At 26.8% G+C, this 13103-nt stretch overlaps 2 protein-coding genes across 5 annotated transcripts in view; one reads left to right on the top strand and one right to left on the bottom strand.

The window, feature by feature from the left end:
* Positions 1 to 1146: 1146 nt before the first annotated feature.
* Positions 1147 to 6865, bottom strand: LOC107455574 (oxidized purine nucleoside triphosphate hydrolase). Its single transcript, XM_016073198.4, has 3 exons — positions 6297 to 6865; positions 6078 to 6223; positions 1147 to 1467 (listed from the first exon to the last, which is right to left on the bottom strand). The coding sequence occupies exons 1-3, from the start codon at positions 6467 to 6469 to the stop codon at positions 1286 to 1288; spliced, it is 501 nt and encodes a 166-aa protein (XP_015928684.1). The 5' UTR covers positions 6470 to 6865; the 3' UTR covers positions 1147 to 1285.
* Positions 6866 to 7085: 220 nt separating this feature from the next.
* Positions 7086 to 13103, top strand: part of LOC107455573 (epsin-2) — a 33820-nt gene continuing 27802 nt past the window's right edge. Inside the window, exons 1-3 of one of the 4 annotated variants that reach the window (XM_016073196.4) lie at positions 7086 to 7221; positions 11143 to 11221; positions 12050 to 12343. In XM_016073196.4, the coding sequence (XP_015928682.2) occupies positions 12068 to 12343 (276 nt within the window). In that variant the 5' untranslated portion in view covers positions 7086 to 7221; positions 11143 to 11221; positions 12050 to 12067. Of the gene's footprint in view, positions 7480 to 11142; positions 11222 to 12049; positions 12344 to 13103 lie in introns of all 4 variants that reach the window. The other 3 variants (XM_016073197.4, XM_016073194.4, XM_043042610.2) reach the window with 3 other exon arrangements.

Genomic DNA, 13103 nt, shown 5'->3' on the forward strand with positions numbered 1-13103 from the left:
TAAATTTTCGCAATGACGATGGCTCAATTAAACCAATCAAAAGCCTGTATTTTTACATATCGCAAAATGCGATATGTTTACAAAAATACGGGTTTTGATTGCTTTAATTGAGCCATCGTCATTGCGAAAATTTAGCTGAATTTCACTCTAATGTCGGCTAGAAGGATATGAATTTTTCGCAGCTAGATGACACATTTAACAAACAGGAAACTCCACTCGCCATGATGTACAGAGAATTGTTAGAAAATCAATAAAATGGACAGAACGATATTTCGTCAGACCATGGGAGGGTCGGCAAGAAATTTCACCAACTATCATTTTTTTAAAAATATCTCTTTTACATTTAAGAAATTACGCTACAAAAAACCTTTTTTTAGAGAAATGTACATAATTTATGAAGCATTTTTTATTTTGAATAAATAATTTATAGAATGTGATTTTTAAACTAATTATATGTATTTTTAATACAATTAATGATCATAGCTGTCAACATGGATAGGAAAAAATCCAGTTGACTTCACAAAATATGAAGTTCATTATAATTGTTGCAGAATGTACTAAATATTTAACATATAGGGAATATTAGGGATTTTTATGGTCATCAAATCAGAAATATTGCAATATTTTCTAGTTATGATTGGCATTAAACATACTTTAAATGTTATGTATTACGTATACTCATAATTTTGAATATTAAAAGGCAATTAATTCATCAAAGATAGTTAAAAGATTTTTTTAATTAATTTAAAAAGGAGTTCTGAATAAAAATAAATCGAACATTTTATAACAAAAAGAGTTTTAAACTGATTTCTATTAAAGAGATTCGCTTCATTATGCATTTGTAATAGTACTTATTTAAATATTCAAGCAAGCAATAATCTATACAAAAATTCTATTTCAATAGAGACTTTTTTTTACGGAATTTTTCTAAAATGCATAAACAGGACAAATGCATAAATAAAACAAAAACTGGGAGAATTTTAATTAAACCAGTAGACAAGGAGAAACAGAAAAATCTAAATCCAGAAGAGTTGGTAGCTATGAATGCTTAATTCTAATCAGATTTAAGTTTATTTTTATTTGATTTTTTACATAAAAAGAACAAGACTTTAGAAAAAAAAGCAGAAGGTAGGCTTATAGGTGAAATAAGTCTCATTATAAAAATTTATTTTTAAAAAAATACATGATATTCACAGTGAAAGAAATGCAGTTAAATATTACAATATCTTTGTAAAGATAGATATGTATATACAAAAGAGTAAATATATACGTAAAAATAAAAAAATCAGCATGCATCCAAGCTTGAGACCTCTTCCAACTTTTGTTCAATAATCGTTTCAATGTCTAGAAATCTGAAATATCCTTTAAATTTGGCACCTTTAAAAAACAAAGGAAACCAGAACTTGTCATCAGCCCACATTTTGTGAAAGGGCACTTCATTTTCTGGAAACCATGTTGGCAACATTTCTATGAGGGAAGAAAAAAAAAACTTTACGTAATTGAAAAATAACAGATATGACAATACAATTAAAGTAGGGCCAGGATAGTCAAAGACTCCCCGTGTAGTAAATGGTGACTGATGCACGATTAATCTGCTGAGCCCGCAAAGTCCTCCATGTTCCCATAACAAATCAATACCTCTGGGGGTACTGATCCGGGAGTTTCCGTGTCTTCTGAATTGGTTCAAAATTAGAAGGCTACAGAATTTAACATTAGTAGTCGTAAACCCAAAATAGGGTCGACTGTTCAATGATTGGATAAAATAAATACAATTAAAGTGAGCCATGATGGCCCAGGGAATAGAGCGTTCTCCATCCAATGAGGTGATCTGGGTTCGAGGATGAGGTGATGGATGATCGATACAAATTCTGCATCCGACTTGTACCGCTCACAGTGCTGACATAAAATATTCTCAGTGGTAGACAGATCACAGGTTAGAGTCCCCATGCCATCAGGCAAACTGTGGAAGGTTTTCGTGGTTTCCCTCTCTCTTTAACACAAATGCGGGTTAGTTGCATCAATAAGTCCTACACGAAATATCAGCACAGTGTAACACAGCACAAAGGCAGATTTCTTCCAATAGTTGATCCAGGAGTTCCCTTGTCTCCTGGACTGGGTTCAAAATGACAAGGCTACTGAGTTGAACATTAGTAGTCGCAAACCCAGAAAAAATTGGGTCGGCTGTTCAGCGATGGTTACAATATTATAAAATACAAATTACAGTCCAGACGTTACGAGGTGAGCTCTCATTCTCACTGAGACTTTGTTGTGGCCAGGCTATAGTCCTGAGCTGAGACAATTCAGAAGAAGAAATGTCATTACTCACTAATTGAGCTGAAATTTTTATAAACGATTTCAATTTATGGGTTTGAAATAATAATAGACACAAAAAAAACACGCTTTCGATTTAGTTAATTAAATTATTAATTTTGAAAGTGGAATAAGTGCAAATGGTAATCTTTTCCAGGGTGCGTAGCCAGATTTTTCAACAAAAAATAAGCACCTTTTAAGTACTTTTTAAGCACTCAAAAATATCTTTAATCCTTTTCCAAATAATATTAATAATCCTAATTAGAATCTGTGCAATAATAAAAATTATTTTTCCTGTTCTTTAAAGTTCAAAATTTCTAAACATAAAATCAATACAATTTTAAAAAAATTTCAAAAACTTTACATAGTTATGATAAAATAACTAGTTTCTGATAAATATTGCAGAGAAAATTGTAAAAATCAAGCAGTTTTTGTAATTTAGAGCGACAATCGACATAGCAAAGAAAAATTTTATTTTAAAAAATAGAAAATTAAGCAATTTTTACAAACCTCAAATAAATAAAAAAGCACCTTCAAGGGCTTTTAAAAAACGTAAATAAGAAATAAGCACTTTTTAAAAAAGCTATGCACCCTGTTTTCTTACGATTTTAATCATTGTTGCATTTTGAGGTTTCATCAGATTATAAGGCTAAAAACATCACCCAAATGAATAAATCTTTACCAATGCTTTTAAATTCATTCAGACACTAACTCTTAAAAAACTCAAAAATAATCTTTCAAATCAAACCAAAAAATAGTAGTATTCCAAAAACATTAGATGTATCCCTCTTTACTAAAGATGGACACAAGAATTAAAGATTTTCGCAGAAAAATTATTGAGGTTGTTTTCTTCAGAATAAAAAATTAAAAAAAAGTCTTATTTACATATTTTGCAAGATTTTTCAAAATGAATATTTACATTTTTATTCCTAGAATAATTTTTAAAAATACTGACCTACTTAATTAGTGCTTAGTTCTCTAAAGAACTAAACACACTACTAATTTATATAATTTGTTTTATGTACTATATACGAAATTTTTGTTAAAAATATTAAATTTTTCAAAATACTAAACAGTACATGTCATTTTAAAAACTTAGGAAAAAAAAGTGGCTTATTCATGTAATTACATGACTTATGTCATTATAAAACTAGAAAATATAATTTTCTTTTAAACAAAATTCCATATGGTATTCCAAAGAAATTGAAATTAGTGAATTTTCCCAATTCTAAAAATATACAACTCAGTATCAAATGGTACAAAAATTCTGAAGCCTTTTTTTTTTTAATCTCTTGTGCTAGTTTTACTGATCAACCAAAAAGAAAATATCTTAAGTTTTGACTAGGACCAGGTGATAAATCAATGTATCGTGAAATACTGATTTTACGCATTGATCGACAGGCCGATGTAGAGCCTTTCTCTTAGGCTGTGCATTAGAAATCTGATTTAAGCCTAATGTATAAAGCGACGCTCGGGGGTTAACCAGGGTTGCCACTCAAATCTGGAAAAAAAATTCCCCTAGTTCTCCATGTACATATTATACACAATATATTAAGAGGAAACAACAATTACTGCGCTCTTGTGTGAGCTATATAGGGCTAACTATATTTATCAGTTTTAATTGCTGGAAAATCAGCTGAACATACTTAAAAAAATGCAATAGTAAATTAAATAGTTTAGTATAGCTGAAATATCATCGTTAAATATTCCATAGATTACGCTTTGAGTGGTCAGCATTTTTTAAAAGATAAAAATAAGAAACAAAATTCCCTGTATTTTCCCAGTTTGCAAAGAAAAAATCCAAATTCCCTGCATTTTCCCTGTTATTTTAGGTGATTTTTAAATTCCTTGTATTTTCCAGGTTTTCCCTGTGGAGTGGCAACCCTGTTAACGATGAAACGATTTCATGCAAGGATCCTTGTCGTCCTGAAATCAATCTAGTAATGAAAAGAAAATATGAATAAAAAAAATGATTCCTTATTGATTTTATAAAATTATTGTTGGTTTATTTTAAGCAATACAATCTAATAGGAGTATTTTGTACTTAAGTAATTTATACTTAGCCTACATGTATTTAATTTGCTTTTATTTTTAAGAAAATAAAACAAAGTTTGCATTATCGTTTTTTAAAAAAATTGGCTATTAGTTAAAACGACTTAATTTTTTAAAATAAATGAAAAAAAATTCTTAAAACTCTTTTAATCCTTGTTCGTTTGATAATTTGTTAGATAATCAGTATCAATTTTAAACCAATAAATCTTTAGTCAATTTTACTTTCAAAAGAGAAAATAATAATAAATAAATAAAAACAACTCATTTATTTTTACATTTATTAAATATGGAATTTGACAATTAGTCAATACAGCTTTATTATTTTAAATAAATAAAAGGTTTAACGATGTTTCAAAAGCATTTTCTGTTCAACAAATAATTTAAAAAATGCTTTACTAAAATAGACATTTCTTTTGTTTGTTTTTTACTTTTTTAAAAATTTTAATGCATGTATGTAAAATATATTTTGTTACAGTTTTATTATTATTTTTAAATCAATAAAGCTTAAGTCATTTTTACTTTTAAAAAAAATTAAAATAAAGTTTATCTTTGTTTTCACTTCAAGACATAGGTCTAATGTAAAATTAAAATTTATATATATATATATATATAAATTTCTTACATCGACCAGTCCCAGTTTTGACTATTGGCTAATTTTATGTGGACCCGATCACACGTTACATAACAACTTGTATAACTACTCTTGAAGTATCTCTATCAAACAAGCAAATTTTAAAATAGTTATTTCATTAATGATCATCTCATCATAAGGTTAAATCATGTAACATTAAGTATTTATAACACCATTTTGTTATTCTTATTATAGCACATACTTAGAAATTTTTTTATTTATTTCGATATAGCACATCATTTTCATATTTATACCTTAAAAATATGAACAAATGTAATCAATGAACAAATTTTTATTCTACTGCAAATTTACAAAAAAAAAATCATAATAATAAATAAATAAACTTTTAATCAATATACCATAAATTATTTTATTCAAACAAAAGTAATATTCAATTAACCATAATTGTATTTGAAATTATTTTAAAATGTAATAAATTTTTATAGCTTTTTTAGTTATAATAGTCACTCCTTTTTTCCTAGAGGTATAAAATTTGCTCTGAAAACAGTGGACATTTTTGTAGTAGTTACCTTTGCTAAATAATCAAAAAGTTTTTTAGCTAGCAAATTTTTTTTTAAAAAATATGTTGTGGTTTACCTTTGGGGGCTACCTACAAATTATGTTATAAAGCTGATTCAATTAACATATGTTTTTTTTCTAGCTTCTTTTATTTTTTATTTTTTTTAGTATGTGCCACTGCCTGGAAAAAGCAACAACATTGATACAGAAATTTTCCTTTTAATTTAAGTTGGTAATTCCTACAGTAGCAGACTACCACTTAAATTAGCAAAAAATATTACAGTTCTATAATTAGAGATCAAAATATAAATATTTATCACATTAACATTATTGGAAGAGCTCTAAAGTCTTCTTTGTACAAGATGAATTATAAAAACTAAATATTTTTTCAAGTGTTTCTTTTTATCGTAAAAAAGTTTATGAGAGCTTCCATGCTGAATGAGTAACAAATTTTAAGGATCCCAATGTAAAAAATTAATCTTGTAAATAAATAAATAAATAAAAAATTTAACTAATCCCAGCTAACTATGCACATAGCTCCATAACTAAAATTAAATTATTTTACCATCGCTTTCCCGAGGTTCTCCTTGGTAAGACGAGGACGTATAAACATGAACGTGCATTATCAAAGGATCTTCCACAAATTCAAACTTTAAATAACCAACTTTTTGCAGATTTTCAGCCGTTATTCCAGCCTCTTCCTGCAACTCTCTAAAGAGAAAATAAATAACTCCGTAAAATTATAAAAGAGGATTTAAGAATGCAACAAACTAACACTACTCACCGCTTAGCACATTCAAGCATACTCTCTCCATTTTCAAGTTTACCACCAAATCCATTCCATTTGCCAAGACCAAAACCCCTTTTTTTCATGCCTAATAATATTAAACCATGTTTTCTAATAAGAACCAAAGAGGAAATTTTTACAGGAATCATTTTTGATAGAAGAGGAGGCATGGAATGACAGCCATGCGCATTATTATAACTTTATCAGGTCGAAAGAATAAATAAACTGTCCACTCTGATACAGTGACCTGAGGTCATTTATGAAAATAAATAAACAGTGGACAGCCGCACGTATCTGCTGCCAAAAACAATAAAAAAAAGTTTAAAAACATTCTGCGTTTTGTGCCGAGTTGAAAAACCTAGAAAACATGTTTTCAGTTGATACCGTTTTTTTGCGCCCCTATTTCTTGTTCAGAAATAGTGCAATATTTGAACGAAAACCGTTTATTCCATGTGACTGTCTGACACCGAAGTTTCCACATTACGAACAAAAGTCGATAAATATGAAGAAAAAAAATTTTTTTTAAAGATGTAACTACTAACTAATCACTCAGTCATTTTATCATTTCATAGTTTGGAATAAAAGTGAATGCATTTTCCACTGTAGAATAATAAAGGTGGCCTAATCAGCTTTATCTAAAATTGCATATTTGAGTGTTTAGCAAAATATATTGCCAACAGTGCATTATATAAAATTTCGTTCGTAAAAGGCCAAAATATTTTAAAAGGTTGCAATGAAAATAAAATTTTTAAAGTTGAAAAGATTCTATGCCGGATCACTAGTACTATTTTTTAAAGGGCACCCATTCTTTACATTCCTGTTAATCATGATTTACGTCATATTTGACGAAATTGCAGTTAAAAAGTAACCGCAGTACTCAACAAAAAATCGAAATTAAAATAATAAATTTACAGATCTTGAGGTATGACAAATGTAAACAATCGAATTTTAATAATTTATGAAAATAGGAAACATTTTTAATACTATATTTTTTTTATCTAGCTCTGAATACTCCATATCTGCTTTGATTAATAATTTAATTAGTGATGTGTAGCTGTAATCTATTGTGTAGTCAAATTTTAGCTGCTTTTATGTCAACATTAATTTTATTTCGCAATAATTGATAATTTACTAACTTTTCCTTTTAGGAACAAAGATTTTTTATATTCTTATTGTCACGGTAATCATTTATTGTCATTGTCGACTAATTGTAGTCATTTAAATTTGAAAGTTGTTGATACTATTTGATGAAAACTTAAGATGTGTTATAATAACAACGTTAATTTATTTTATTTGATGCCGTTCGTAAACAATTATAAAACAGATTATTTTGATCTCTTAAATAATTTTTTACTATTAGTTTTCCTTCTTTGAGGAAATTGACGTGTACCATTGTTTTGAAAATGATTTGTATCTTTCTTGCTTAAATCTAATTATGAAAGTGATTAAATTAATTTAATTTTGAGTTTTATAATTTTTATTAGAACTGCTTAGTTTAATTAATTTTATAAGCGACATTAATTTTTATTTAGAAAAATTAGGCTTGTTTAAATTAATTTTCTTAATATTGTGTCATTAGTTAATAAATAATTGGTTGATTCAACCAGAGCTATTCATTTTGCCTGTAGAAAGTAAAACTAATTGTTCATAACTGCAGTTTTTGTAATAAAGTTTTCTGTCTAAGGCTAGAATCATCTGTCAAATTTGTTTTTAGGCATTACTATTCTTTGCATAAAATTAAGTCTACAAGCTTGTGTGTTCAAAATACATGTTTGTGAATATTTATATAACTGACTTACTGATTACAGATGCTAATTATTTCAGTTTTTATTTTATGTGTCTGCTTTTTGTTTTACAATAGTTATTATTTTTTTTAATTGAAATGCATTCATTTAAAGAATTAAGGAAGAAAATTTGCAGATTTATTTCATTTGTAGTTTTTAAACGGACAAAAAAATATTTGATAAATTTCATTTTATTAAATTATTTTGCTAAGTCATTAATATTTTGTCTAATGTGCTGTATAATCAAAACTATGTTTTATTCTTTGCTTCCTGTCAAGTTTCATTTCCATAGATAAATAGTCAAATGCTATTAATGTTAAAATAGTATTATTTCCTTCAAAATGTTCTTTTTTTTTATTTATTTATTAATTTTATTTATATTGTGAAAATGTTAGATTTTTTCTTTTCTCTTGTCTTCAAATTTTTAAAACAAGTCATTAAAACTAATAAAAAAGAATTTTAATTTTGATCATTTTTTTTAATATTTAGTGATTTTTATTTATTAATTTTATTTTAAAGCATTGTTAGTTATATTTATTTTGGGAAAAACTTGAATTACATGTACCTATGTTTCTATTGTATTTATTTAAAGGAAAAATTTTGTTATGATTAAATATATACCTACTTATTTTGAATGCATAAACACAATAAAAGTATATCTTTCATTGTAATTTATTCCTTATATTTATTATTAGCTCAATTAACTTTAGTTAAATAAGTTAAGCATTTATACTTTAAACTTAAAAGCTGATAGTTTTAATTTTAAAATTGAAAATTATTATATTTTGAAGATATTAAGGCGAGGAATAGGTTTTATGGTACTTTTCAATTAGACTGGCGTAAGTGGGAAGTTACCAAAAAATATAGACCTCTTCCAACTTTAATTAATAAATTTTTTTAAATAATAAACAAAATAGATTTTTATAAAAAATTTTTTAAAGAAAAGTAAAAAATATTAGCTGAATTTTAATTGCTTTTGGCTGCTGACCAGAAAGTACCTCTTTTATTTATCATCACAAAATTAAAAAATTTGCCTAGATAAACTGAGCATAAAAAAAAATTTTGCAAATTATTTTAACAATTTGTTAATTGTTGATGCACCTTTCTAGTTTGAGAATGAGTTTTTGTATGAATGCTTGTTTTAAGTGAACACAAATGAAATCGAACATTAATAATATTAAAATACAGTGAAACCTCTGGGATTGACCACTTTCCATTCCATTGTAAAATGCTTGTTGATGAGGGTTGGTCTTTTTTAGAGGTTAAATCAACTCAAGGAAAACTATTTAATGACTGTTAAAAAATCATTATTGAAAGCTGTGGTGGCTCAGGGAATAGAGCGTTCACCTTCCCATGAGGTGAACCGAGTTCGAATCACAGCCATGGCTGTTCGATACGAATTCTTCATTTGTCTCGCATCGGCGACAGTACTGGCTCAGTTACAGACGGAATCATGGGTTGGAGTCCTCTTACCATCAGAGTAACCATTCGGGGTTTTCGTGACTTTCCTCTCCATGTAAATGCCGATTAGTTCAATCAAAAACTCCTCGGCAAATTTCTCCCAATTATTGATCCAGAAGTACTTTTGTCTTTTTTGATTGGGTTCAAAATTACAAAGCTATAGAGTTGAACATTGGTAGTCGTAAACCTTAAATTGGGTCGGCTGTTCAACGGCGGTTATAATTTAAAATAAAATCATTATTGAAAAATAATCAAAACTTAGCTGTATTATATACAATTGTACAATACAAAAAAAATTAAATAAATTATAATAGTATTATATATAAATTGGATAAATTATAATTGATGAAAACTTTAATAAAAATGTTATAGATGGTAAAGATAATGAGATATTAAGATAATTATAAATATTTAAGATAAATAAACTGAGTAAACTATTAAAAAAACCAAAGTTGTTAATTGGAATAAAAAGAGAAATCTAAAAAAATGTATAAAATGTCTAAAAATATATAATATATTAAAATTTTTTATTAGATTATTATACATATAATATAATAATCTGATACAATATCTTAAAACAAAACTTTAATGCTAAAAATTATATTTTTTTAAAAAAAAAATTACTCACAAAACATTAAAAGAGATACCTAGTGTCTTTTAGAAACACTTTTGAACGATAAATATAAATGATAAAATAAAAAGATAATAGAACGATAAGATAATAGAACGAGATAAAAGAACGATAAATATAAATGATAAAAAAGAGGCAGAAAAAAAACTTTCTTTTTGCCCCACAAACATATTTTGTCTAAAAATACTTTTCTAAATAATACTTAGCTGAACATTGGGCCAAATATTTGGCAAAATGGCAGGATGCGCCGAATATTCGTTACATCCCTTGTTGTTAATACTTTGAAAAATGATTCAACTCTTTAAATAATATATTTTGCATTAATTATGTACTAAACCAACATACCTTTAATAATTTTTATTTATTGATTAAATACATTATTTTTGATGCTATTCCATGTTTCCAAAATTATTCCCTTTCATTAAATCTAAGAGAAATGGAAAAATTTGCTCACTCAACCATTTTAATTCAACATTTGCAAAGCATTCCATTTGGATTGTTATATCTGAATCTCATTGAATGGCAAGTTGTATTGACATCGAAAATTTAATTGTTAAATTTTTATTATCTTCATTATATTTTACTTACTCATTTAAGTTAGTTTTTTTTTTTTTTTTTTAAATTCTTTTAGTCCTTTTTTTTTAGTAAGATGTTTGATTTCATGCTTTTGTAAAGTTTCCAAAATAAACTCTCAAAATTAATTCTAAAAGAGCTAAACCTTTTTTTTTGTGGAATTGCTTTAATTTATTGTAATGTATGTTATTGATTCTATACAACTTTTAGTGTAATACTTGGGACCATAATTTACATGCCCCCTCTGCTATATACAACGCGCTACTTTCGAAAGTAATTCATATAATAATATTATGTTTTAAAATTTTATGTAACTAAAAATAGATGTGGAATAATAGTCAATTTATCACTTTATGCATTCATTTTTTAATGTATTTATTTTTATTTTAAATAGCTTGACGGCTCTTTTGCAGTTGACGGGAATATAATTGCTTTGGCAACTTTTTTTCAAAATCTTTCTTTTACTAGACTCAGTAAGTCATTTTTCTTTACATAAAATTAAAAGTGTCGTATATTAGCAAACATTAGAATTGGATTATAAAGCAAATGTTAGATTATTGTTGCTTATTCTATAAGGCAAAGTTTTTTAACAACTTATTATTTTTTCTTGAAACAAATGTGTAGTAACTTAGTATACTTGGTTTGTAGTGTATATTTGGTGCAGTGCAGTAAATAAGAATTATGTGTGGAGAATTAGATGCAGTTGAAGTTGTACAATAAATTCAGAGAACCAAAACTAGGGAAGTCCATCAAAATTCTGCAAATGAGATGACGAAAGGTGCAGTGTATGTCCGATTGTGGGAACGAGATTCAAGTGATATTCTGGCAGCCCTAGATAAATTTTTGAACCAATTAAAAAAAAAAAAAAATTGCTGCAAAATTTTTTTTTGTAAAAAAAATTTATCACTTTACAAAACTTTACCCAACAAAAAAAATTTCTAATAGACTGAAGTAAATTTAAATCAAGCCAATAAAACCATGTTATTTTTAATATAATATTATGACATGGAAATTAGCTCTGATTTGAATATTCATATCTTAACGTTCCACCGTAAATTTCATTACAGAGAGTTGCAAGAACGTACTGAACTAATATTAAAAAACATATGTAATAATTAATGTTGTCTGAGTTTCTTTTTTGTTGTTATATTTAAAAGTCTCCAAAATAATTAACTGAGAGTATATAATGACCTTAAAGCATACTTTTTTTAAAAAAAAAATAAAGTTTGGTATTTCAATATGTTTTTTTTACCCCCCTATTAGCATTTGCAATGGTAGTTAATGTTTCTCCCTGTTGATAGATTTAAAGAACATCTAAAATGATTAACGTCCATGGCTTACGTAGAAATGTTAAGAATGTAGTAAAGAATTATTCAGACGCTCAAGTAAAAGTGCGTGAAGCAACTTCTAATGACCCTTGGGGACCGTCTGGCACTCTGATGAGTGAAATTGCCGACCTCACCTACAATGTTGTGGCATTTTCAGAAATAATGCAGGTCATTTGGAAGCGATTGAATGATCATGGGAAGAACTGGAAACATGTTTACAAGGCACTCGTTCTGCTGGAATACCTGATCAAGACAGGTTCGGAAAAGGTAACATATGATTGCATTTTGTTAAACAATGTGTGTTATCATCTTTCTAATTTTGTGAGTATTAGTAAGTTTAATTGATTTTGTTGAGTGAACAAACCACAGGTATAGTTAAACCTTTTTCTTCTTCTTTTTTTAAAAAGTATTTTAAAGCTCTAGCCAACTGCAGAGTTCATTATTATTATTATTATTTTATAGCAAGTTTGACTTTTTAGAAATGAAGATGAAATTTGGTATTATCTGAAAATTTTTTCAAAGCATTAAACCCAAATCTAAACGGAATGTCAAACCAAAGATTTTATTCCGACTGTCTTTACCTTTATAAAATTTGAACAAAATGTTGAATAAAAAAATTTATTCTGAATGTCTGAAACTTAAGAAAATGCAACCTTTATTATAAATGTAGCATTTACAAGTTAATACAGTGAGCATTTTTAATAGTGTTAAATTTTGATTAATTTTTTCCCCCAATAATTGTAAAATGTTTAAACAATCGAAATCATTTTCTTAAATTACTAAAAGATTTATTCTTACATTGGAATCATTAAAAAAAAAATTAACTCTTGTAAATAGAAAGCTAAACTATTAAAATCTTAAAAAAGAAGCTGAGGAAACATCTATAAATAAAAATTAATTTTAAAATCTGACATCTTTGATATTTTTATCTTATCTTTTACTCATTCACATTTATTAAACTTTTTGTTTTGTGCTTTATCTCATTAAAATGATTATTTTATCAATTTATTCATTGTGATATGTAAAC

This window comes from Parasteatoda tepidariorum, chromosome 9 (genome assembly GCF_043381705.1).
Source record: "Parasteatoda tepidariorum isolate YZ-2023 chromosome 9, CAS_Ptep_4.0, whole genome shotgun sequence".
In the NCBI taxonomy this organism is placed as follows: domain Eukaryota; kingdom Metazoa; phylum Arthropoda; class Arachnida; order Araneae; family Theridiidae; genus Parasteatoda; species Parasteatoda tepidariorum.

Bases quoted from the DNA above. Each gene is read 5' to 3' on its own strand.
- LOC107455574 (XM_016073198.4), bottom strand. From the start codon at position 6,469: ATGCCTCCTCTTCTATCAAAAATGATTCCTGTAAAAATTTCCTCTTTG. The intron at 6,224-6,296 runs GTGAGTAGTGTT...TTTTCTCTTTAG, and splicing joins ATGCTTGAATGTGCTAAGCG to AGAGTTGCAGGAAGAGGCTG. The intron at 1,468-6,077 runs GTAAAATAATTT...CTTCCCTCATAG, and splicing joins AGAACCTCGGGAAAGCGATG to AAATGTTGCCAACATGGTTT.